Source organism: Vipera berus, assembly GCF_964194415.1.
Source record: "Vipera berus genome assembly, chromosome: 2".
Classification (NCBI taxonomy): domain Eukaryota; kingdom Metazoa; phylum Chordata; class Lepidosauria; order Squamata; family Viperidae; genus Vipera; species Vipera berus.
The window spans coordinates 16,413,843-16,440,318 of NC_138203.1; the positions used below are offsets into that span (position 1 = coordinate 16,413,843).

A 26,476-nucleotide genomic window follows, 5' to 3' on the forward strand; every position below is an offset into this window, starting at 1 on the left:
TGACAGGGTGATGTCTCTGCTTTTTAGTGTGCTGTCTAGATTTGCCATGGCTTTCCTCCCCAGGAGCAAGCGTCTTTTAATTTCTTGGCTACAGTCCCCATCTGCAGTGATCTTGGAGCCCAGGAAAACAAAATCTGTCACTACCTCCATTTCTTCCCCATCTATTTGCCAGGAATTGAGAGGGCCAGATGCCATGATCTTGGTTTTCTTAATGTTAAGTTTCAACCCAAGTTTTGCACTCTCCTTCTTCACCCGCAACAAGAGGCTCTTTAGTTCTTCTTCACTTTCTGCCATTAGAGTGGTATCATCTGCGTATCTTAGGTTGTTGATATTTCTTCCGGCAATCTTAATTCCAACTTTTGATTCATCTAGCCCTGCCTTTCTCATGATGTGCTCTGCATATAAGTTAAATAGGCAGGGCGACAGTATACAGCCTTGCCGGACTCCTTTCCCAATTTTGAACCAATCAGTGGTTCCGTGTCCAGTTCTCACTGTTGCTTCTTGACCCGCATATAGGTTTCTCAAGAGACAAATAAGATGGTCTGGTACTCCCATCTCTTTAAGAACTTGCCACAGTTTGTTATGATCCACACAATCAAAGGCTTTAGCATAGTCAATGAAGCAGAAGTAGATGTTTTTCTGGAACTCCCTAGCTTTCTCCATGATCCAGCGTATGTTGGCAATTTGATCTCTAGTTCCTCTGCCTCTTCGAAATCCTGCCTGTACTTCTGGTAGTTCTCGATCCACATACTGCTGAAGTCTAGCTTGTAGGATTTTAAGCATGACTTTACTAGCATGAGAAATGAGTGCAATGGTGCGATAGTTTGAACATTCTTTGGCACTGCCTTTCTTTGGAATTGGAATGTAAACTGATCTTTTCCAATCCTGTGGCCACTGTTGAGTTTTCCAAATTTGCTGGCAAATTGAGTGTAGCACTTTTACTGCACTGTCTTTTAAGATTTTGAATAGCTCAGCTGGAATACTGTCACCTCCACTAGCTTTGTTGTTGCTCAGCTTTTCTAAGGCCCACTTCACCTCACATTCTAGGATGTCTGGCTCGAGGTCAGTGACCACCTCATTGTGATTATCTGGGACGTTAAGCTCATTCTTGTATAGTTCTTCTGTGTAATTTTGCCACCTCTTCTTAATCTCTTCTGCCTCTGTTAGGTCCCTGCCATTTTGGTCCTTTATCATGCCCATTTTTGCATGAAACGTTCCCTTCATCTCTCCAATTTTCTTGAAAAGATCTCTGGTCCTCCCTATTCTATTGTTTTCTTCTATTTCTTTGCACTGTTCATTTAAGAAGGCATTCTTATCTCTTCTAGCTATTCTCTGGAATTCTGCATTCAATTGGGCATATCTATGTTTTTCTCCCTTGCCTTTCGCTTCCCTCCTTTCCTCAGCTATTTGCAAAGCTTCCTCAGACAGCCATTTTGCTTTCTTGCATTTCTTTTTCTTTGGGATGGTTTTGGTTGCTACCTGTTGTACAATGTCGCGAACCTCTGTCCATAGTTCTTCAGGCACTCTGTCTATCAGATCTAATTCCTTAAATCTATTTGTCACCTCTACTGTATATTCAACAGGGATATGATTTAATTCATACCTGAGTGGCCTAGTGCTTTTCCCTACTTTCTTCAGTTTAAGCCTAAACTTTGCAAGGAGAAGCTCATGGTCTGAGCCACAGTCAGCTCCTGGTCTTGTTTTTACCGACTGTATAGAGCTTCTCCATCTTTGGCTGCAGAGCATATAGTCAATCTGATTTCTGTGTTGACCGTCTGGTGATGTCCATGTGTAGAGCCGTCTCTTGGGTTGTTGGAAAAGAGTGTTTGCTATGACCATCGTATTCTCTTGACAAAATTCTATCAGCCTGTGCCCTGCTTCATTTTGTACTCCAAGGCCAAACTTGCCTGTTATTCCAGTTATCTTTTGGCTTCCTACTTTAGCATTCCAATCCCCCATGATGATAAGGACATCATTTTTTGGTGTTACTTCTATAACGTGCTGTAGGGCTTCATAGAACCGGTCAATTTCATCCTCTTCAGCACTGGTGGTTGGGGCATAGACTTGGACTACTGTGATATTGAATGGTTTGCCTTGGATTCGAACTGAGATCATTCTGTCATTTTGAGGATTGTATCCCAGTATTGATTTTCCTACTCTTTTATTGACTATGAAGGCTACTCCATTTCTTCTGAGGGATTCTTGCCCGCAGTAGTATACCTGATGGTCATCTGAATTAAATTCACCCATTCCTGTCCATTTTAGTTCGCTGATACCTAAGATGTCGATGTTCAGTCTTGTCATCTCTTGTTTGACCACGTCCAGCTTTCCTTGATTCATGGATCTTACATTCCAGGTTCCTATGGAGAAAAAATCTTTACAGCATCGGACTTTCCTTTCACCACCAGACATATCCACAGCTGAGCGTCCTTTCGGCTTTGGCCCAGTCGCTTCATTCTTTCTGGCGCTACTAGTACTAGCCCTCTGCTCTTCCCCAGTAGCATATTGGACGCCTTCCGACCTGAGGGGCTCATCTTCCAGCGTCATATCGTTTTGCCTTTTGGTACTGTCCATAGGGTTTTCATGGCAAAGATACTGGAGTGGGTTGCCATTTCCTTCTCCAGTGGATCACATTTTGTCAGAACTCTCAGCTATGACCTGTCCGTCTTGGGTGGCCCTGCACGGCATAGCTCATAGCTTCATTGAATTACGCAAGCCCCTTCGCCACGACAAGGCAGTAATCCATGAAGGGGCCTGTAGCTATAGAACACTGTTAATCCTTTTATAACACAGTAGATTACAAGCCAGTCTATCTTCCCTTTAGCTTGTTAATGAAACACGGTGCTTGATTCGGATTGATCAATTATAGCACATCTGTTCAACCCTTCTTGGAACCTAAGCCCAGAACATTTTGTCAATAACAACCAAAATAATTCAATAACTAAAAGGAAATTTAAAATTGGAATTGTCTATAAATAGCTTGATCCACATTATACGTAAAAACATATTTGAAGAGCAGAGAAATGGTGCATTTCAAAATATAATTAGTTGGTGTCTGGTAACTAACCAATTTAATCATTCTAAAATAGGTCTATTTATCTATCTTTCTCTCTTTGCAGACATATCAAGTTGACTTGAAGCCAAACGGGTCAGATATCGTGGTCACAAATGAAAATAAAAGGGAATATATTGAGTAAGTTTTTTAAAAAACTATTTTACTTTACTCTTCAGTTTAATATTTTAGCAGTTGGATACCTTAGATCAGACATGTCAAACTCGCAATGTCACATGATATCGCGCGACGTATCGGGACTGTTTTGCCATTGCCTGCAATGGGGTGGGTGTGGCTTCCATGTGACGCGTCCGGCCCATGGGCCGGACAATTTGACATCCCTGGCTTAGATGGTGAAAATGGATTTCAAGAAGACTACCACAAAAACCATACAAATTTAAACTCTTTTAGAAGTAGTCGTAAAGTTGGGCACTCCAGTTCCGTGTTCATTTGTTTCTGTTTATTTATTAAAATAAATTTATACCTCCTCACTATTATAGATGCCAGGGCAGGTTCAATTGATGAAGGCAAAACCTGTGGTTGTTAAAATAGAGCATAACATGCTAAGCTGCATTCAGTAAGATTTAAATGCTTTGATAAATAACCTTGTGTTGAAATGAAATTGTTGGCCCCATTCAAAGGGGAAATTATGGAAAGAGCCTTTCCATCATCAGGATGATCTCTCCTCCCAGTCCTTCCATGTGAAATGTCATTTCCACATAACAAAGTGAATGAGACTCCTCTCTTCAGCAAAGATTGATATTTAGGTAGATGCCTGTTTGGAGAATAGGGTTTACAGTAGAAAGAGTTTTAAAAGTACAGGGAAGTCCTTGAGCCCAATCATTCAGCAGCCATTCAAACTTACATCAGTACTGAAACAGGGACTTACAATTGGTCCTTGAAGTTCCACCCATTGTAGCATCCCCACAGTCATGTGATTATTTTGGATGCTTGGCAATCAGCTCACAACTATGACATCTGCAGAGTCCTACAATCATACAGTCGCCATTTGTAACCTTCCTTGTCAGTTTCCAATAAGACAAATTCATTGGGAAGCCAGCAGGAGGTTGCAAGTTATTCCTATAAGTTGCTCCTGCTCCCTCCACCTCTTTTCTCGAGGAACCCCCTTCTTGCGGTCTTGCCTTGCCACAGCACCCAACCCTGCCCAGCAGCACTTGTTGCTTAGCGATGAAAATTCCAGTCCCCATTATCATTGTTAAGTGAGAACTCTCTGTAAAATAAAATAGAAACAGCTTGTCCAATGTTTTAAGCAAATAAACCAGACGTTTTAATAAGAGAGTCTAGAGTTGCAGGAACCCTGTCCCGCTGATAGATCTCCTTCCTTCATTTCTGGTCATTCAACAGAAGGTGGAAAGAGAGCCAGTTTGGTTTAGTGGCCTAATTATGAAATGTAGGCTTGTCACCTCAAAGTACCCATTATGAGCAGTTTTAAATATAGCTTTTAATTCTTATTAAATGAATACAATGCATTGAGCTCAATATCCATAGAAAACACAAAGCCAATTTCAGGCCATCTCTACAGAGCAGATCTCTTTAAGGCACATGTGCAAACCTAGAATTAAGAAGAAACTTCCTGACAGTGAGGATAATTAACCAGTGGAACAGCTTGCCTCCAGAAATCGTGGGTGCTCCATCACTGGAGATTTTTAAGAAGAGGCTAGACCAGGGGTCGGCAACCTTAAACAGTCAAAGAACCACTTGGACCCGTTTCCCAGAGGGGGGGGAAAAACACTGGGAGCCACAAAACTCGCGCTTGCACACGCACACGCAAAGGGGGGAGCTTGATTGAAGAGTTTAATTAAAAAGAAATAGAGGCTGCTGTGCATGAGTTCTCTCTCTCTCTCTCTCTCTCTCTCTCTCTCCCTCCCTCCCTCCCTCTCTCTCTCTCCCACCCCCCTCTCTCCGATCTTCTGCTCACCTGGCAAGCTGGCTTCACGCTGTTCTCAGACAAGCTGACATACATTCTTATTGGGCTGGCTCTCCTGCCCTGCTTTCTGCTGCTTCTCCAGCAAAGGCAGGAGCCAAGCCCAATAAGCTTGTCAGCTGCTCGGAGAACAGCGTGAGGCCACTCTCTTTTTTACACACACACACACACACACACACACACAGAGAGAGAGAGAGAGAGAGAGAGAGAGAGAGAGAGAGAGAGAGAGAGAGAGAGAGAATGGAAGTGCAAGTGCCTGTCTCTGTCTCTGCAAATGAAAGAGCTGCATGCGGCTCCAGAGCCGCGGGTTGCCGACCTGTGGGCTAGACAGTCACTTGTCTGAGACAGTATATGTTCTCCTGCTTAAGCAGGCGGCTGGACTAGAAGATCTCCAAGATCCCTTCCAGCTCCTATTCTATTCTATTCTATTCTATTCTATTCTATTCTATTCTATTCTATTCTATTCTATTCTATTCTATTCTATTCTATTCTATTCTATTCTATTCTATTCTATTCTATTCTATTCTATTCTATTCTATTCATATAAAAGGTAAAGGTTCTCCCGCACATGCATGCTAGTCGTTTCTGACTCTAGGGGCCAGTGCTCATCTCCGTTTCAAAGCCGAAGAGCCAGCATTTGTCTGAGGACGTCTCCGTGGTCATGTGGCCGGCATGACTAGATGCCAAAGGCACACGGAACGCTGTTACCTTCCCACCGTAGTGGTCCCTATTTTTCTACTTGCATTTTTACGTGCTTTCAAACTGCTAGGTTGGCAGAAGCTGGGACGAGTAACAGGCGCTCACTCTGTTACGCGGCACTCGGGATTCGACCTGCCAAACTGCCAACCTTCTGATCGACAAGCTCAGCGTCCTAACCCACTGAGCCACCTCGTCCCTTTCTATTCATATAGCGGGGTGTAAAAATGGGACAGAGTTCTCTTTGAATTACTCCTTTATGTTCATCAGTAATATTCTTCAACCATCTCATTGGACTCTGAAAGACTATCTTAGGAATTACCTAAAAGTTCTATGTATTCATGTGCTTTGCAGATACTAAAATTGGATCTTGAAATGTGACGGTTGTATTTGCCTCATCTATTTTATTTACTTTCTTACTTCAGTAAAAGGAGGATCACTGAAGGTCAAAATGGAAACCCAGAAAAAGTTAGGGAAAGGGTTTAAGCTATTCAAATAATTGTCTTTTCTCCTAATGAAACATTGCATTTTTCTTTGTGTCCTGTAGCTTAGTCATCCAGTGGAGATTTGTCAACAGGGTTCAAAAGCAGATGAATGCATTTCTTGAGGTGAGACATTTCACTAACAATTCATTATTTTGTCTTTGCCACCTGCTCCATTCTGGGGAGAGAGGGAAAAAGGGAGGGAGAGAAGGAAGGAAGGAAAAGAAGGGAGGGATTCAAAATATTCATCTAGGGATTTATATGAACACATATGAAAAACCAGTACAGGATCCTCCCTCAGCTCACTAGAGCCATCTTCCATTTTTTCTTTCTACATCGTTGCAAATCAAAGGAAGACAGTGAATTCTGTGTGGAAAACTAGGGAGGAGGGAGGAATAGGAAATGACCTATTCAAAAATAAAATTGTGGCACAGAGAATAAATTGTCCATTGCAGTATGACCTAGCCATGCTGAGTACTCAGAACATTGAACTTCATTTTAAAAATCACAGTTATTCCTTCACCACCAAATTCTTCTGCTTTCTACATGACAATTCTTTTATGTTCCGATTTGAGAAACAAAAGAAATGGTTTTAGCTCCACTTGAAACAGACCTCCGAGGCCCTGGCAGAGCTGAATGCACACAATCTGTCGCATGGAATTATTGTTGGCAAGAATGAGCAACTCTCCGTGGAAGCTGCCTAAATGTCTGAGATTACAGACCACCTTTTTTTTCCCCAGACCTCCAGTATTTCACTTTTCTCCCCACATCTCCCACGTCAGGGCTTTTCAACGTTTTCACCCATTGTACCACTTTTAGGATATGACAATATCCGAGTACCACCAGTCGCCTAGCAAGGTGTCAAAAACTTGATGACCAAAAAAAAAAAGAAAAAAAGTGATGAAGTACAGGTAGTCTTTAACTTACAACAGTTTGCTTAGTGACTGTTCAAAGTTACAATGGCACTGAAAAAAGTGTCCCACAAGCCACAGCCGAGCAAGACACCTGCCCGCCCGCCCGGCGGTGCTCTTCCTCCTCTCCGAGGTTTTCATTGTTGTGAGCATTTCTATTGAGGATTGGCAGCGAGGGTGGGGTGAGGTGGGGGTTGGTTTTTATTCCCCCCGTCTGCTGGGTGGTTGAAGCAGGTTTTGGTCATTTCACATGACCCTGGGTGACTGTGACCGTTATAAATATGAATCAGTTGCCAAGCATCTGAATGTAAATCACAATACCCTGGAGATGCTTCAACATTCCAACTGGTCAGCACTTCTTCTGGGCTCAGAAGCGCGAGGATCAGTGCCAAGCTCCAGCTGGAGCCTGGCACTGATCTTGGAGTTTCTGCTGAGCCCTGACAGCCCCAAAGAAGTGCTGATCCTGGCACTTCCGCTGAGCCCTGACAGCCCTGCAGTTCCAGCCATCTCTCGCTCAGGCTTGTGCGGTGCTGCCACCAGTTCAGTTCATTCCCCTCCCCCACTACCACTTTTCTAGGATGGCCGTGTACCACCTGCCAGGTACCAATGTACCACAGGTGGTACCCGTACCACTAGTTGAAAAGCCCTGTCCCAAGTTGTCTGAATTAAAAGCTGGTCATTGTAGCTCTCCACTGAGCTTTTACTTTGAAATGTTAAAATGTGTCAGCAGTGTTTAAACTATGAGACTTATATATTGAAAATGTATTGAAGTCCATTTATTTTTCTTCTTTTTTTCCCATTCAGGGATTTACAGAACTCCTGCCCACTGACTTAATTAAAATTTTTGATGAAAACGAACTGGAGGTTAGTTCCCTTTTGATGTTGTCTTTAATCAGGGGTTTCTTTGGTGGAAGCAACTGGAGAGATCCTTGCTTATCTCAAGTAGAGGGAAAAAAAGTCTTATTGGCCTAAATTCTGCAAAACCAAAAATCTGCAATCCCTACAATTCTCTTGCTTTAGCTGGGGCTTCTTAATAGCACACAAGCATCTTCTGAGATTTCCTATTGCCTGCTAAATATTTAAGCAAACTCCAGAAAATAAAACAAGCTGTAGCCCTGTAATGTATTGGCCTTTTGTATATGTTGTAAGTATTTGCTCATGTTGCACTGCTTGCTAATTGCTTGCATTCAATTGCTAAGTGCTAGTTCATGTGTATGTTGTAACAGTTGCTAGCCGGCCCAGACTGGTTGTCTCCAGCCGGCTAAGTAGGTCTTTGGGTGGGAAACCTATGCTTCAAACCTATTGCTTGCCGCCTATCAGCCAACCATATAAATAGCTGCGCTGCAGCTCCCTTGTAACTTCAGTTATGTTTGACCTTCAATAAAGCCTGTTGCTGTTTTGAACCTTCTTCTTGCTCAATGCCTGCAAAGAACCAGCTACACAACACTGGTGATGAGGATGGGATGTGCTGCTTCATCGTAAGAGCCTGAAGTCACTAGGGGGTGAGACCAGTACAGAGCCTGGTAGGGAACAGCATTCCCCCCACCCTCGTTCTGCCTAGCATGCCACACTGGAGACCACCCCACCCTGAGGATCACTCCCAGGGCCTATGAAGAAGCCAGCAGCATGAGGCAATGCGAGACACGAACTGTGAAGACATCTCACCATGGTGAAGGTCAGAAAGCTCGAAGAATTCGACGTGATGCACCCAGAGAGATAGTTGTCCTATATTTCTCGCGTAGAGAACTACCTATGTGCAAATCAAGTCAGCGAAGATGGGCTGAAGGCCGCGACCCTCCTCTGCATGTGCAGCCCAGCCACCTTCGATATCGCAGAGAACTTGGTCACCCCGGGGCCGACACATGTTGTCACACATGTCAACAATCCAGACCAGAGATGCCATAGGCCCCTGACCACTGATGGGAGGAAACGCACACACCGTGGTCAAGGATCCACATCAATTTTGCCAGGCCTTTTCAGGGACAGTTGTTTTTAATAGTGGTCAATAGCCACTCTAAATGGTTGGAGGTGATTCCAATGCCCAATATGACTACTGCAAGGGCCATCCAGGTGTTGCGGTCACTGTTTGCAACGCATGGGCTTCTGGACGTCGTATTCTCCGACAACGGAGCCCAGTTTACCATGTCACGAGTTCCAGGCCTTTCTCGGGGCCAATCTCATTAGGCATGCCACGTCGACTCCCTTTCACCCGTCGTCAAATGGGCAAGCAGAACGGATGGTTCGCATAACCAAAGAGTCCCTTAAACGTATTACTACAAGGGACTGGCACCACAGGCTGGCCGACTTCTTGTTATGCCAGCATACAACGCCTTGTACGGCTACAGGCAAGAGCCCTGCAGAGCTGTGTTGGGGAAAGAGACTAATAACAAAATTGGACAGACTGCACCCCAATAGAGTAGCCTCCGACACAGCATGTCCAAAGGCACCTAGGCATTTAGAAGTGAGGGACCAGGTTTGGACTCAGAACTATGGGCAAAGGCAGTTGTGGGTGCCAGCGAAAATTGTTAAAAGTGTCAGGACCACTGTCCTACGAGGTGGTCCTGGAAGATGGCTGAGTCATTCGCTGACATGTCAATCAGTTGCGCTGGCGACTAACAGAGCAGTCGTCAGCTCAGTACTCCCAAGGGGAGCAGACCAGAAGTCCACAACCTCACACTTCAGCAGAGCAGTTTGGACACTCTGAGACATTTTGCACAACAGAGAATGGGGACGGGGCTGTAAAAGCGCTTCCCCCGACTGAGCCACAGGGGCTGGGCAGTCACCCAACACCCAGCAGCAGCCATGCCGATTTAGCAGCACCGTTAGACTTTGGGCTAGGCTGACTGGGACAGGCCAACCAAAGGGACTCGAGTTGTTTTGACTTCACCAAACTACAGACCCCGGGTCTACCAAGCACGGCAGACGAACCTGTAGACCGGGAGATTCCGGCAATCCCTCGACGCTCTGAATGAGCCCGAAGACCCCCAAAATATCTTCAAGATTTTGTAACCAAATGTTTGTGTGTTCCATCCAGGGGGAAGGGGTGTAATGTACTGGCCGTTTGTATATGTTGTAAGTGTTTGCTCATGTTGCGCTGCTTGCTAATTGCTTGCATTCAATTGCTAAGTGCTAGTTCACATGTATGTTGTAACAGTTGTTAGCCGGCCCAGACTGGTTGTCTCCGGCCGGCTAAGTAGGTCTTTGGGTGGGAAACCTATGCTTCAGACCTATTGGTCGCCGCCTATCGGCCAACCATATAAATAGCTGCTCAGCAGCTCCCTTGTAGCTTCAGTTATATTTGACCTTCAATAAAGCCTGTTGCTGCTTTGAACCTTCCGTCTCGCTCAATGCCTGCAAAGAACCAGCTACACAACAAGCCCAATCTTGTATAGGTAGTCCTTGACCTATGACAGCCGTTGGAACCAGGATTGCAGTTGCTAAGTGATGTGGTCATAAAGTGCAACTGCTTCACTTAGCGATGGCAATCCAGGCGGTCTCCATTGCCATTATGAAATGAATGTTCCAGTCATTAGGTGGGACAGCTTCCTGCAGCTTCCCACAATCAAGTCAGTGAGAAAGCGGGCAAGAAGTTGCAAGCCCCAGGTGCTGCTGGTTGGAGAGGGAGCAAAAGAACAAGGGTGTGGGGGAGGCTCCGGGAAGAGGCCTGAAGGCTTTTTAGAACTGCTTGGCATCTGAAGACTTTCCTCTCTGTAAGTGAAAATCCTGCTTGGATTTTGAAACAGCATTTCCAGCCAGACCCCAGAGATGAGAGGGAGTTTTCTTGGAAGCTGGCAAAGCCTCACAATCTTCCCTGCCGGCTTCCCCATTGACTTTCCAGGGAAGTCAGCAGAGAAGATTCTAATGGTGATCACCTTGAGCCTTCTTAGCTAGAGTTGTGCTTGCCACCGAATTGATCTGTACAGACACGTGTAAGTGTTACTCGCAAAATGGTCTCACCAAGTTCAGACACGTGTAAGTGTTACTCGCAAAATGGTCTCACCAAGTTCAGTACTACTTACTCCTAGCGAAGTAGGTGAAGGTAAAAGCTGGGCTTAACAATAGCAACTAGTGTTTTCAATTCAAACAGGAATTAAGGAAGCAAATTTAGAATGTGGTTTTCAAACGTTGTGTTTCTCGAAGCAATGTTAAAAAAAGAGAAGGTATGAATACTATAATTAACAAAGAAGTTTTGCTCTTTTTCCATAGAAAAAAAGTTAATAGAATTCATGCAGTCTGCCTCAGTCTGTAATACTAAGTGCCATCGCAGAGTTGCTTTTTGTGAGATGGGTGGTTATGCAGATTTGATAAACAATTAAAAATTAACATACTAGTCCTGCATACAATAATATAATCATCCTTAGTACTTAATAAACATGAAAAAGATTGTTGTTACTATATGTGAGCTTGTATTGTAACTGAGTTGAATATGTTGCAATGTTTACTCTGAAATGATTTTTCCCCCATTAAGATTATTCTTGTTTCATAGAGGTAAAGCAGTTCGGTTATGCATGTTATTATACTGAAAGAGAAAGGTTTAAAATATTGATTGGTGCAAAATCTACAAAGATTGTAAACCTAATATACACATATGCATACATACATATATACCTATGTATATACTTTCCTGATCACAACTCTGTGATAGGCGGGAAAAATGCTCATAGTGCATGTCCCGGTTTCCTTTCTCAACAATGTCCTTCCTTCACAGTTGCTAATGTGTGGTCTTGGCGATGTTGATGTGAATGACTGGAGACAACATGCAATCTACAAGAACGGATATTGTCCAAATCATCCTGTCATTCAGTGGTTTTGGAAGGTAACAATGATTCATTCTGATGCTGTGCTTTAATTCCAACATTTGATCGCTTTCTTTTTTTGTGAAAAGATCTCAGCCTGTTCTCAAATTGCCTTACCACTTGCAAAGTCCTTATTAAAATCAGGAAGCCCATGGGTGTGAGATTCATTGATAATTCATTCATCAACTTCCATAATGATATGTTTTATAGGCTGTTTTATTGATGGATGCTGAAAAACGTATCCGGCTTTTGCAATTTGTAACTGGGACGTCACGAGTGCCTATGAATGGATTTGCTGAACTTTATGGTGAGTTATTGTGAAAGTGATTTTGATTATCTCTAATTATTTGCATGGGATGTCTTGAAAATTGCCCTCTTGTAAACAATGCTGGCATATTCTTTCCATCCTAAATATGAAAATATTTCTTTATAGACCTCCATAATCCTTAAAGTCTCTCAGTGGTTAATAGGAAAAAGTACACAATAAAACTACACAATTAAAACATTCACAAACCAATGAATAAAAATATACATTGAATTACAAAGCCAGTCTATAACTCAACTAAGATGGTAGCACAACCCAAACTCTTCCAGAAGAAGTTCTGTTTTGAACTGCTTTGGAAAGCTATCAACATGGAAATCAGATGTCCATGGGAGAGGGCATTCCAAAGAACCAGGCCTACAACCAAACTCTGGGCACAACCAAACTCTGGGCAGCTTACAAACCCCCAAGCCTAGGAGCAAACCCCCAAGCCTAGGAACCTTAAGGACTTTCTGGAGCTCCAAGAAATGGACACTGTTATTATCTTGGGATGGAGGATACACTTCCAGAAGACGAGGGCAATGACAGAAGGAACATTTTCTTGATCCCTTATGACAGTATTTGATTGAAGGGACCTGGAGCAGACCCACTTCTACTGGGCTGGTAGAAGTCACTGGAGATAAGTGGTCCCTCAGATAACCAAGATCTATGCCATGAAGGGCTTCATAGGTGTTTGGTAATATGTTTGCATTAGGGTAATATATTTGCCTTGCTGCTAAGATTGGAACAACCTTAATTGCAGAAATAAGGACTAGAACTCTGTGAAAGATATAAAGCAACATTACACTATCAGGTGATTATTATTTCTAGTAAAACTAGTTTCTCCAATGAAGGATTTGCCAAGATGCAAGGTAGTGAACTTTTCAGCTTTTCTACCTAAATCAAGTATTTTTTTCAATGGAAATTTTCAATGGAAGATTGGAATGTAGGCATTCGGCATACAAATAATCTTGATTTAAATGCACTGAATGTCTGAAGGGAGGGAGTGATGGGTATGTGGGTGGGTGGGTGGACAGACACATGGATGCTCATTCATTCATTCATTGGTTCTTAACTCATAACACTAAGCATGTCTTGATCATGGTATAAAGGAGGGGAGACTTTCAGAAGTATTGGGTCATGTGATGTTTTCTTCTACTTTAAATCCTACTGACTGACTGGTTTGGGGTTTAATTCACTCTTGAGCCTGTATGTGATCTTGTTCCCAGCACCCTGATCCTTTTGATCTAGTTAATTCTTGGTTTCCTCTTTATAGTTCACTTCATTATTAGGAAAAGTATTTTATTCACTTCTAGCAGACACATTTGAATGTAACACATATTTCCGACCGAAGCCACTCTTCTTTAGAGATCTCAGCTGAATTAGAACAGTCTTCCCCAACCTCTCTTGTCTAGGCCGACTGGAATTGCTGAAACTCCTAACTGGTTGAAAAGCAGAGTTGAAGTCAAAGAGGTAGACAGTGTTACAAGCTGCAATTTTGCAAGTCTGATGACCATCTGACCCATTTATGTCCTTCTCTTGAACCAGGTTCAAATGGTCCTCAGCTGTTTACAATAGAGCTATGGGGAAGCCCTGATAAGTTACCCAGAGCTCACACCTGGTGAGTAATAAAACATCAAGCATTACATTTATAGTAATTAAATTTGACATTTTTCTAGACATCTCCAAGGAATGCACTTTCCGTTGAATATATTATATATATATATAATATGTATTATATATTAGATGTGTGTGTTTATGGATGCAAAAAGCAGTAATTAAAATGTTCTTGCTGTTAAGACTGTTGTAAAATCTTGTAAAGGGAGACATTTTAGAAGAGACAGCAATAAAACTTTACTGTTTTTCATTCCATAAAATCCTCATAAAATTCACTCCATAAAATTTATGGACAACAGTAAAAATTTAGGGGAGATAACAGTACCATGTTCTGAGCACCAAATGGTCAATTGTTAAAGAATACTCCCTCCTTACAAACATATGTTGGTTAATATAATCTGGGTAATCACCATTTTTAATATGTCAGTAGTTCAGAAAAGGAGAAATATTTGCTAATGTTAATTCTAAGACAGTCTACCAAAACTCTTTAAGAATAAAAATGTGTAGAGAAAAAAGTCAAATTTGATAAGAGCTTTAAAAATTTCCTGATGCACTTCTTTCAATGTAGGCTCAAACAGGTAAACCCTTTTTTTCCCCTTCAGTATAAAAAAGGGAATAATTGGGGGAAAATAAAGGTGTGGGGAGAAAGGGGGGGAGGAGAAAACATGTGAATGAAAAAGGCATTGACTGAGGTTTCTCATTGTCACTAACTGCATATGCCAAGAACTTGTTCAAATTCATGTTGAAGAAATTGTATTCTTCAACAGATCCACCAAGATACTTTTATGCTTAGATGAAATTATCTGGAAGGGGTCTCCAGTCTCATACAAGACAAGAAACCTGTCACTTTTCCCCAAAGTATGTTCCCTTCAAGGCAACAAAGGATGTTTCAGAAGCAGTTCTTAGGCACACTGTCCTACTCTTTGAAAGAACTTAATAAACAAAAGGCTAAGCATGGCAACCATCTGCTCAAGCATACCTAATTTGCACCTGAAAGGACATTCTGCAAAGGATAAAAGGCATGGTTCCTCCATAAAATTTGCTGTTAGGGATAAAGGATATTTGAAGTTCAAAAGATCCAAAAAGGAACTCATTGCCTACCCAAGGCGGAATGATTTGATAGGAAAGCAGTTTTTATTAAACTTGAATTAGAAAGATGGTTACTTTTCATTTTTCCAAAAATCTAGTGAGGAGGAGAATTTCCAGGGGCCTTGTGTATAGGTCCCAAAGTGTAATTTTTAGATACCTGTATCATGTTAGTATTATTAAATAAATGAGGACTAATACTAATTATATTTAGGCTATACTTAAATGAAATGAAAATTTTGAATATTTTGCCTTTAACAATGTTTCCTAGGTTTATCTAGCATACCACTAACGCAGGAAATGCACTTCTTATATCTAGTTGGGAAAGGAAAGGGGAAGGAGTCTATGTGGATTTTATTTAATTAGTCATTGTTGACTATAAGGGGTGTTGCTCAACTCCGTTTCAAGGTCATTGAGCCAGCGCTGTCCGAAGACATTTTGTGGTCAGGACATTGCAGAGTTCCTTCCCCACCAAAGGGGTACCTATTTATTTACTGGCATTTGCATGCTTTCAAATTGCTACATGAGCAGGAACTAGCTGAAGATGGGAGCTCGCTTCATCGCAGGATGCTCAGGTCTAGAACCCGGGTTCCAGCTGACAAGCCAGCGTCTTAACTGCTGTACCATCGTGCCAGTTTTAAAGCTTTATAGGAGCAGAAAGTATTTTTCTGTTGAAAAGTCACATCTCAGTGTTGGGAGATAGAAATGGCGCAGAGGGAGAGGGCTGGTGGAAAGAAATGGAGGATTTGATGGAGAAAAAGCTAAAGTCACCTTGGTTATGGCTGTGGTATGTCATCCACAGAATTCCACCCAAGAGGTTTATCAAGCTATGACAACCTAACCCTCTTTCTTCCATTTCTGTTCTCTACAAGCCCACATGGGAACTCAGGTTTAGTCTGTCAATTGGCTAAACATAATACCGCAAATTTTAGTTTTTCATGATTTTCAGGCCTTGTGATTACATTTATACACAGCTTCTCTGCAGAATTAGAACTGGCTAGGTTCTACCTGAACGTCCAGCTAGGAATTTTGCTCATTGGCCATCCCTCAAAAGAGATTCCTTTCAAACCTTTTTTCTTTCTTTCACATTCTAAAAAAAACAGATACTTAATTTGAAACAAACACAGTCCTGCCTTTACTCCATTCCCCAACCCTCTTCCGTTGCAGCTTTAATCGCCTTGACTTACCTCCGTATGAATCTTTTGAAGAATTGCGAGAGAAGCTTCTTATGGCTGTTGAAAATGCTCAAGGATTTGAAGGAGTGGATTAAATGGGCGCCTGCTCCTGCTTCTTCTTCTTGTTATTATTATTGTTATCTTATTAGTAAAACAAAGATTCTGTTCTCGGAGCAAGTTCTGCAAGCACTTTTTGATTTGCCAGGCAGACGTTTTCAGGAGATGGAGCAGAACGATTGCACAGTGGAGCAAGAAGCTTCTGCCCAGTGCCGATGTCTGAATCCAGCAATGGGAAATAACTTTCTTTCACTTGTGGATAGTATTTCAGAAATTTCCACAACAAATTACCCACTGGTTGATGTATACTCTAATGACATTTCAGCAGGACTTGTCTATTTATGTCATGCCTCTGTAGGCAAAAGCCCTTAATAAATGTTTTACATACTTTTTAATGGCAATGAATGGAATTAATCATTTTACAGGTATAGTATTACAGTTGACGTTTACTTTGGAACAATGATTTTCAAGTTTTATTTCCTTGCAATTAAAAAAAACCAATAATGTACTGGAAGAACGAACTCATTTTGTTTCCTCTTAATTTGTCTAGACTGTATGTATGCCATAAGCATTCTGTTCTCCAAAAAAAATCTGCTTTTTATTGTTTTTAGCATCATGCTCTTCTGGTCTTTCGGAATAAGTAATATTTTTTTTGTAAGATATTTTCTGCAGTTGGAAATATCCTAAAGTACCAAATGCCTTTTTAAATGTGTGAATTGCGGTTACGCAAACTGCAACAAATTTGTGATGGGGTGGAGACAATATTTCTACAAATCGTCTGGATATTTACAGGAAAACCATGACATATTCCAGCATGCCAAATCTCTCCTTCAATAATGAAATTGCCTCCCTATTTCTTAATAGTATTTATATGTATTATAGCATTTTTGGCGATGGGTTTGGGCACTATTGTTATTGGGGGGGGGGAAATGTTTGTTTGTTGTATAGTGACTGTTTTAACAATTCTCTCGCTATGGAGGCATTCTGAATGAATCCTGATCTTGCTTGATCTCAAGGCTGTAAAAAGTACTTTTCTGTTTGTATGCATTTGTTAGGATCTAAATGAGAAGGATTGTCCCCTTTATTTTTGATTGCACCAATTCTAGAAGCACTTTATGTACCACATGGAGATCTTTTTTTAAAAAATCATAAATATTAATGTGATAGTATGCCTTCTCCTTGCCCATGTCTTTTTGGTGCAATATCTTTCATTTGTGAAATCTGGCAATGGCTGATGAAGTATAGAAAAAAGCTAGAGAGAGCTGAACTTAGAGATACTAGTTGCATTTTGTGGTGTTGGGCTCCACCCCCACCAAAATTTATTTAATAAATGCAGTTATCTAGCCACTTTTATAACGTATGACATGTTGCATGAATAAATGATAATGCTTGTCTTGTAAATGTTATGTAGTAGTTTAAGAGGAAAAGAACAAAGACATTTTCTCTACTCTATGGGAAGATGACTTGGAGCAAAACACATTTGATGAATCACAGAGCTGATCAGTGTGGCTGTCATGGTTCCGACAGATGCAATTCTTTGCCTGATTTTGTCCTCAAATCTAAACTCAACCCATGGGTAACAATCCAACAAGGCTGCAGACTTAAATAGGCTACTAGGATGAATACTAGATAGTTTGTAAATATCTTTATGGCATACAAGTTTTAGTTTTTCTAAATATGGCTTTTAGGGAAAAATAGATTAATGGACATGCTAAGCAAAGGACCAGCTTTGACTTTGCCCCCAGTGATACAACGGGTCATCACATAGGCTTCACAGTCATTCTTAGAAACTGCTGGGTAGATATATGGTGGCTTGTCCATGGAATTGGGAGAGAGGGTACATTTTTAAAAAGCAAGGGGTATTAGACAGCTTCTTCAGAGGCAAAACAAGTTGGAGGAAAATTATATTCTCGTAGCTGCCATTTTGTAAATGCCCAGTCCAGCAGAAACAACGATGTGAGTACTTGCCTTCAACGCTATCTGAAAATTAGAAATGTCCTCACCCAAAATACATTGGTGGCGGTAATGCCCGTTATTGAGTAACTACTTGTAGGTATTTCCACAAACAAGATTCTTAATGATGTTTTCCTTTTTCTTTCCCTCTTCCTTGATTTAACAGAATAACAGAGTTGGAAGGGATCTTGGAAGTCTTCAGTCCCTGCTCAAGCAGGAGACCTTATACCATTTTAGACAAATGGCTGTCCAGTTTCTTCTTAAAAATCTCCAGTGTTGGAGCACCCAAAACTTCTGGAGGCAACTCGTTCCACTGGTTAATTGTTCTCACTATTGGGAAATTTCTCCTTAGTTCAAGGTTGCACCTCTCTTTGATCAGTTTCCATCCATTGCGTCTTCTTGTGCCTTCAGGAGCTTTGGAGAATAGATTGACTTCCTCTTCCTTGTGTCAGTCCGTCAAATAATGAAACACTGTCACATGTCACCCCTCCTAGTCTTTCTTTTCACTAGACCAGAGGTCTTGAAACTTGGCCCTTTTATGACTTGTGGACTTCAATTCCCAGAATTCTTCAGCCAGGCATGCTGGCTGAGAAATTCTCGGAGTTGAAGTCCACAAGTCATAAAAGGGCCAAGCGAGGAATTCTGGGAGTTGAAGTCCACAAGTCATAAAAGGGCCAAGTTTGAAAACCCCTGCACTAGACTGTTTCCAAAATGTTGGTACAACCCAGTTTAGATCAGAAAGACCTTCTGGCTCAAAGTCAACACAAGTATATTTACTGGATTTCTTCTAATCTTTGTATACCTTTCAGACATTGCCATACCATAGAAGCAAGACTAATCGAATTTACTAGATATATCCATGGTAGAATACAGCATCTTTTTCTTTTCTGTTGTTTCAACTTACCTGTGCATTTTGAAATGATTTGGGGACAGTTTACAAGAGTAAACTATCATCAAATCATTTCAAAGTGCACAGGTACAGTAAGTTGAAACAACAGATACAATCATTCAGTCCTCTTTCATTTCTCAACTTATGGTTCTCCCACCTGGGCTGACAATATATTCTGGCACATTCAGAAGTAAGAGCCACTGAGTTCAGTCAGGCTTGATCCCATGTAACTCGGCTTCCAAGAAGGTGCATTTCAGATGTGTGGGATTACAACTCCAGAACTTTTGATGCGGCATTGTCAGCCAGATCAGAAAGGCTGAAATATAGGATCAATTAATTTTTTAAAAAAACACCCTTGTGGAAAAGGGAGATGAGAAAAAAGGAATGCCTTGATGTCGCAATAGTTTGTGAGGATCAAAACACTAGTTTGAATATTGTTTTAAGGATACGATCAAACATTTTAAAAAAGCAATAATTAAAAATAAGTAGTGTAAAAATGGCTAATGATACTATGCCTAGACTTAAAGGACCAATTTTATAACACAGAAAGAAAAGGTCAGTAAATATTTAGCAAGATAATGCAAAGCTCACATGGGTATGTTCTTTGGGGGGAAAAATAACCTACGCAAATTACAGGGGAAAAAATTTAAACAGTCACATTACCAGGTGGGTCAAATCTTGTTTAAGTACTTCTTCCCTCTACCCACACCCCACACCCATCTACTACAGTTTTAACAGCCCTGTTCCTTATATGTTGTGTCAAAGGCAGCATATTGGATCAAAGAATCATGCTGAATAAAATCTAAATCTCTTGCATTTATTGGCAGCTCCAAAGACAAAATGGAGGCCAAAGGGAATGGAAAGAAGGGCCAGCAGAAAACTACTCTGGTCATTTATTATGAGATAAAACTAATAAGGAGTTGCATAACCTGATAAGAAGTCCAGGAACCCTATAACAATTGTAACTTAATGGTGCAAAAGAGGAAAATATAAAATTGGATTGTGATAAGTCACTGCAGAAATTGGATAGATAAATAAATAAATAAATTGAATAAATGCAATTACTCCCTATTCACATACAAGTAGTCTTTGACTTTCAACCATTAATTTAGTGATGGTTCAGAGTTATGGCGCACACACAAAATGACTGGTCCTCACACTTATGACCATCGCAGCATCTCCACAGTCACATGATCAATATTCAGGCACTTAGCAAGCAGCATGTATTTTATGATGATTAAAGGGTCCTTGGATCACCATTTACGGCCTTCTCAGCAAAGTCAATAATGGAAGCCAGATTTACTTACCAATTGCCTGATTCACTTAACAACATGGCAAACATTGTAAAATTGGGCATGATTCACTTAACAACTGCCTTGCTTAGCAATGGAAATTCTGGTCCCAAATGTGGTCATAAATCAAGGAATACCTGTAAAGGTATTAACTACTTCAAATATAAATGTCAATGAAACAAATTCAAGTTAGTTTTTGTTTGGACCTCACCCACTTTTCATGGAATATGACCTTTCGGGACATCATCAAAAGTCCACTATGGACCTTGACCCTAAAATTTTATCCATTTTTTGCCTTGGGCATCTATGCATTGCTTCTGGAAATACAGATAGATTAGTATTTCCTAAAGTACTAATCTACCTACAAATAAATTAATACTCCTGCGTTGGGTTTCCCATACTCTAGATTTTTCAGGTAGAACTTATTTAGATCTATAACCTAAGGAATGGTGCTATAACTTAAGGAATGGTGGACCCATTGGCAACATTTCAGTGTGTCACAACGGTGCTTTTTCAAAAGGCAACTGGACTTTGTTTTTCCTTGAAGACATTTTACTTCTCATCCAAGAAGCTTCTTCGGAAGCTTATTGGATGAGAAGCAAAATGACTTCAAGGAAAAACAAAGTCCAGCTGCCTTTTGAAAAAGCACCTTTGGGATAACCATGACCTGGATGACAGAGAATCTTCACAGATATTTGAGTGTATCTCTCTGCATGTGTTTGTGTCAGAGAAAGGGGAAGGAGATACAAAGCTATATTTCAGCTCAGCTCCAAAATTAATGGAGAACATCTTGTTAGAGAATGAAGGAACAGAGCGGAAGTAAGTGGCTGAAGGGAAAACTCATCTAAGTAGAAACCTTTACTTGCCTTTGACTTAATGAGGCCTGAGATAGGACTTCATGTGTGCTTTGGTCTTGTTTTAGCAATAGACAAGCTGGTTGAGGGTGATGATGAGGTTGCCAAGTTGGAGAAAACTGAATCTTGGTTATTCAACTTCAGTGTCCCAAACATGAGTTCTAAAGACTATTTTTCTGAAATGTCTGAAGTCTTTATAGCATCTCTATTCCATGGCAGCAAAAATTGTCATATCCTGTATAATCTTCCATTAGTTCTGCTTTAGTGCCTTTCAGACCATTTTGTGCCTTTGTTCTCATGCTTACCTGAAAGGAAAAAGCCCCTAAATTTCATTGATCCACAAAAAGGGAAGAGTAGAAGTGAATTATAGCCCCAGACAAAGGTTCTAGGCATGGCATGGCTTCTTGTCTTGCCAATTAGGCTTGCTAACTTCAGGCAAGAAGGGACGTGGTGGCTCAGTGGGTTAGGATGCTGAGCTTGTCGATTGGAAGGTCGGCAGTTTGGCGGGTCAAATCCCGAGTGCCACATAACAGAGTGAGCGCCTGTAACTCGTCCCAGCTTCTGCCAACCTAGCAGTTTGAAAGCACGTAAAAATGCAAGTAGAAAAATAGGGACCACCACGGTGAGAAGGTAACAGCGTTCCGTGCGCCTTTGGCGTCTAGTCATGCCAGCCACATGGCCACGGAGATGTCCTCGGACAAGCGCTGGCTCTTCGGCTTTGAAACGGAGATGAGCACCGGCCCCTAGAGTCGGAAACGACTAGCACGCATGTGCGGGGGAACCTTTACCTTTAACTTCAGGCAAAATTTACTTTTTCCCCTGAATAAATATGTGCCCCTAGCATTTGTGTGTGTTTGTCTGTGTGCTCCTGCTAGCTACTGAACAAAGACAGGCAAGGGTAACACTAGATTAACAAGAACTGAATTGAATCCGTAACCGGATTTATTTCCAATAAAATAAAGGCCCCCATGATCATGTATCTATATATGAGACGGACCATTCTTTGTTTTTAATTCCTCTCCCTCTTTCCATAGGAACTGCAAAAAACAGAAACAATCCCAACGTAGATAATAGGGTAGAGATGGTATGAAGGCAAATAAATTTAATAAATAAAATAAAAAGGACAGTGTAGCTGCTCTGGGATAAGATAAAAGACACAGGGGAACTTGATGAAGCTACCATAATAATTAGGCAGGGAAGGAATTCAGATTTCACTCCCAAACACCCTCCAAATATCACTCTTCAAAACTGACTGCCCTTAAGTAGTGACGTAGTATGCAGTCGTTTGCAGTTCTAGCGTCTCCTTTTGTTTCAAGCATCTTCCTTGAGTCTTACAAGTAAATTAGACCAGGGGTCTCCAACCTTGGCAACTTTAAGACTTGTGGCTGAGGAATTCTGGGAGTTGAAGTCCACAAGTCTTAAAGTTGCCAAGGTTGAGGACCCCTGAATTAGACAACTCCACTTATAGTTCACAGATAATTACTTGGGGAAAAATTGACATCTCTAAGGAAATAACAATATTACATTTTAGAGCATTGCTGTGTTATTCTTTTCCTGATCCATTTTCAGTCATTTGCCTGGAAATTACAGATGTATATATGAACAAATTCTGGTACTTTCAGATGTTCAATACAGATGTTGCTATGAACAAATTCAGAACTTTGGCCAGGTCAAAGTACATTGATAAGTACAGCAGCAGCCCATAGTTTTTGGTGAGCGGGGAAGTACAAACATTCAACTGAGTTACCTTTGAGCCAGTCCAGAATATGTTTGTTTTACCATCTCTTCTAACATTGAGTCATAACTGCCCGATGTACATTTAGAGCAGGTGGGCTACCGTAGTTCATATCCTCCTTCCCAAATCATTTATTTGCATTTTTGGAAATAAATGTTTTAACAGATCTCAGTCCTGAAGGTGTTAACGATGGAATATAGAAGTGAGTTTCAATCTCTTCATTTCTCTCCCCTCCATATCTAGCCTGGCTGAATCACAGGCTTCACCAGACACAGAAAAGAAGCTAAAATAGGATTTTTCCCTTCCCATAAAGTCATCTGCTACTGTATGAAAAGGAGCCCTCTTCACAAATGATGAGAACTCTGTTGGTAGTTGGGTAACAGCGTGGAATGACTGTGAACTACCAAAAGATAATGTTAGAAAGACAACTCATGATGGAAATAGGCTTTGAGATTAATAGCTGTGGGAAGCAAAACAGTCTCCAAGTTTGGAATAACAGGTTAAATCCCAGTGTGCTGTTGTCTCAGTGGGTGCCAGTAATCCGTATCAGCATTTACACCAGTCACCTTGAAACTGTCAGCAATCCAGATCTCACTATCAAGTACATGGTGGACATTTAAAATAGTAGCCAAAGTTGGGAATCTGGAGACAACTAGGAATAAACCCCCCAAAACCAGGAACTATTTTTTTTGTCAAGGGACTTGCCTCGAAGAGTCTTTTTACTTCTTTCATCTTGTTTTTTTCCCTTCCTTTTTGTTGCCTTCGACCATTGACTGATCAACCAGTAGAGGATGTTGCTGTACAAAATATCTGTGCACCTCCTCACCTATGCCCTTTTCTCTGCACTCAATGTGCAACTGATCTGATAACTGGTTGTGTGTTTGTCCTTTCCACTCAAGTGTGGTGCCAGGACTGTCCATCTCCAAACTTGCTTTTTGTTGGCATTCTATCTGCAAAGATAAGCAGACAACTTTGGAACTTTAACCTGTGAAAGAATTAGATTGGATTTCTTCATCTGTATACTTCGATGGAAATATAAGCAGCCTAATACTCAGCTCTGCTGTTTTAGTCTCCTACAAGTAACATTAAAACCTGCTAGACCAACAAACTTTAATTGGGACAATTGCTAAAATTAAAATGCTCAAATATTGCCCCCCCCAAGATCTTTGTTATTCTGAAGTTTTAGAAAGAAAACTACATTTAAAAATTAAAGGGGAAAATGCACGGAGAGATTATGGGAAAAAAATCAGTTTTCCAGTATTTTGTATGTAGCATTGTTAAGGTTAGTATGCGTGCAGATAATATTCCAATACAGCTATTAATAACCTTGGAATTCCAGCTTCAATATAATCAAGAAATCTTCCAAACTACCACACCAAACTAAGTATACTTACAACTCAAAGGTATACAATACACTTAAGCAGGTCCGGTAGGTTACATGCACACAGTCTCATTGGCTAGTTTAGGGTTCAAGGTATTGTACAAATCTAAAATATGGCATAATTTAGTAACCAACTGCAGTCTGTGGTCTGAATTTCAGCTGACCAGCTCAAGTGTGTTGTCAGATACTTAGACTGGAGGTTGTAGCCCAACACATCTAAAGGGTACCATATTGGAAATGCCCTTATAGGTTGTTTGGTTCAACAGTTTGTTCAGGATATCTAGGGCTAACCTTCAAGTTTATGCTTGAAGATTTGGAGAGAAATAGGATTTTCTAGCCCTGGAAGTAATTTATCCCATTGTTGAGCTACATGTTACTCTAAAGCAACTTCTCACTTCCTGTACTATGAGTTCATATGAACTAACTTTCCCTCTGGAGTGGTAAACAAATCATTGACCTCTTCAATGGGACTATATTTTGAGGATATCTTTTCCAGTTAAAACATCTGGAGCTGTCATCATAATTGTTCATAAGGCTTTCCCCTTCCATAATCTGATGTTCTCAACTGAACATTTTTTGTTATTTAAAACAGCCTTGGTTTCCACACTTTTGTGACTTTTTAAAAAAAAACTTTAGAAATCATTACCTCTGGCTACAAATTTGTATGCTAGATCCACCTTGGCTGAATATTATGGAAGAACTGTTTCTTCTTTGTGATTTCTTCCTAGTAGGATTCACGCAGCAAAATGAGAGTATGCAATTATGCATACATTTCTTTCATTTTGTGGAAAGATTACACCAATCTGCTGTTCTGGATTCCTGCCCCAATTTAGTAACATTATTGACTGGGATAGCGTAGGAAAAGAATGAAATTGCACTAGAACCTTACAGGCACAGTTCTAAGCATTGTACAATTGAGTGTTCAGTGGCACTTTTAAAAATATGAGTTGGACCGTGGGCCTTTTATTTTTTAAATTAGTTTTGTTTGTCCTATTCAATTCAAAATATTGTATTTATTTCTTTACAGAATGGTGTTAGTAGAACTTTTGCTAACATTTTGAAGGCAAATTGTTACATTTCTGACATCTATTTGTTAAACCTGTTTTTCTACTTGAAAGAGAAATATAACCTTGCAATATCTAACTCCCGAATTTGAAATACTAATAAAATGCCATGATTTATTATTGTGTCATGCAAGGCTGTGAAATCACAAGTACTCACAGTTTCCAGTATCTTCAGAACAGAATTCCAACATCAGATCGGGAAGCAGAGCAGAGTGGGATGTGATGTGAAGAAGTACCGTAGAATCATAGAAACATGGAGCTGGAAGGGACCTTGGAGGTCTTCTAGACCACCCCCCTGCTTAAGGCAGGAGCCTTATACTATCCCAGTCAAATGGTTGTCCAGTCTATGTTTGAAAACCTCCGATCTTTTCCATTTGGCGGAATTTTTAGTCCCTTTTCAAGTCCCACAGCTACAGTGAGCTAAGTTTTAAATGACAAATTTCCAATTTTGATCAAAATTCGACTGTGCTGCTTTTACAGAAAGCCTAAGAAAGATTTGCCTCTTTTCTGTTGGCAGCTAGCCTGCTGAAATTCAATTCATAGCCCATAGCATGCCAGCTCACTGCTCCATTAAATGCACTCTTGTAAACATTAATTTGAATTTGAATCCAGGATCTTGGGGAAGAATTTTACCAACCCTACCTGCAGGGTTTAATTTCTAATTACAGGGTATCTTTTCAAAGCAACATTTATTTATTTTTTTATTTTAATTCCATTTATATCCCGCCCTTCTCCGAAGACTCAGGGCGGCTTACAAGCTTAGCAGTAGCCTTCATTCTATGTATATGCCTGCTTATTAGGGCTTTCACACACACACACCCAAGCGGCATTATTACAAAGTCAGCTTAATTGCCCCCAACAATCTGGGTCCTCATTTTACCTACCGTGGAAGGACGGAAGGCTGAGTCAACCTTGAGCCTGGTGGGATGCGAACCTGCAATAATTGCAGGCAGCTGGTGTTACTTAAGGAGGCATTAGCCCACTGCTCCACCAAGGCTCATATTTAATTGCCTGACCAATTTGTATACACGAGTATCCAGGATATGGATCTTTGGATATTAATATTAATGGAAATATTTTCTTTTAACGGAGTTTCTTTCCTCTTGGCAATCTTTGTATCCATGAATTTAAATCACTTTAGAAATTAATCTATACTGCCAGGGTTTTAGATGCCAAAGAGACAAGAAAGC

At 40.9% G+C, this 26,476-nt stretch overlaps 1 protein-coding gene across 11 annotated transcripts in view; it reads left to right on the forward strand.

Annotated features, from left to right (window-relative positions):
• Window positions 1–17,466, forward strand: part of NEDD4L (NEDD4 like E3 ubiquitin protein ligase) — a gene marked incomplete at its 5' end in the record, with an annotated part of 305,674 nt that extends 288,208 nt beyond the window's left edge. For all 11 annotated transcript variants that reach the window (XM_081320525.1, XM_081320526.1, XM_081320527.1 and 8 more), the window contains 7 exons: window positions 3,120–3,193; window positions 6,241–6,301; window positions 7,891–7,950; window positions 11,795–11,902; window positions 12,093–12,189; window positions 13,732–13,804; window positions 16,054–17,466. In XM_081320525.1, coding sequence (XP_081176651.1) covers window positions 3,120–3,193; window positions 6,241–6,301; window positions 7,891–7,950; window positions 11,795–11,902; window positions 12,093–12,189; window positions 13,732–13,804; window positions 16,054–16,156 — 576 coding nt within the window. In that variant the 3' untranslated portion in view covers window positions 16,157–17,466. The remainder of the gene's footprint in view (window positions 1–3,119; window positions 3,194–6,240; window positions 6,302–7,890; window positions 7,951–11,794; window positions 11,903–12,092; window positions 12,190–13,731; window positions 13,805–16,053) is intronic.
• Window positions 17,467–26,476: the final 9,010 nt, after the last annotated feature.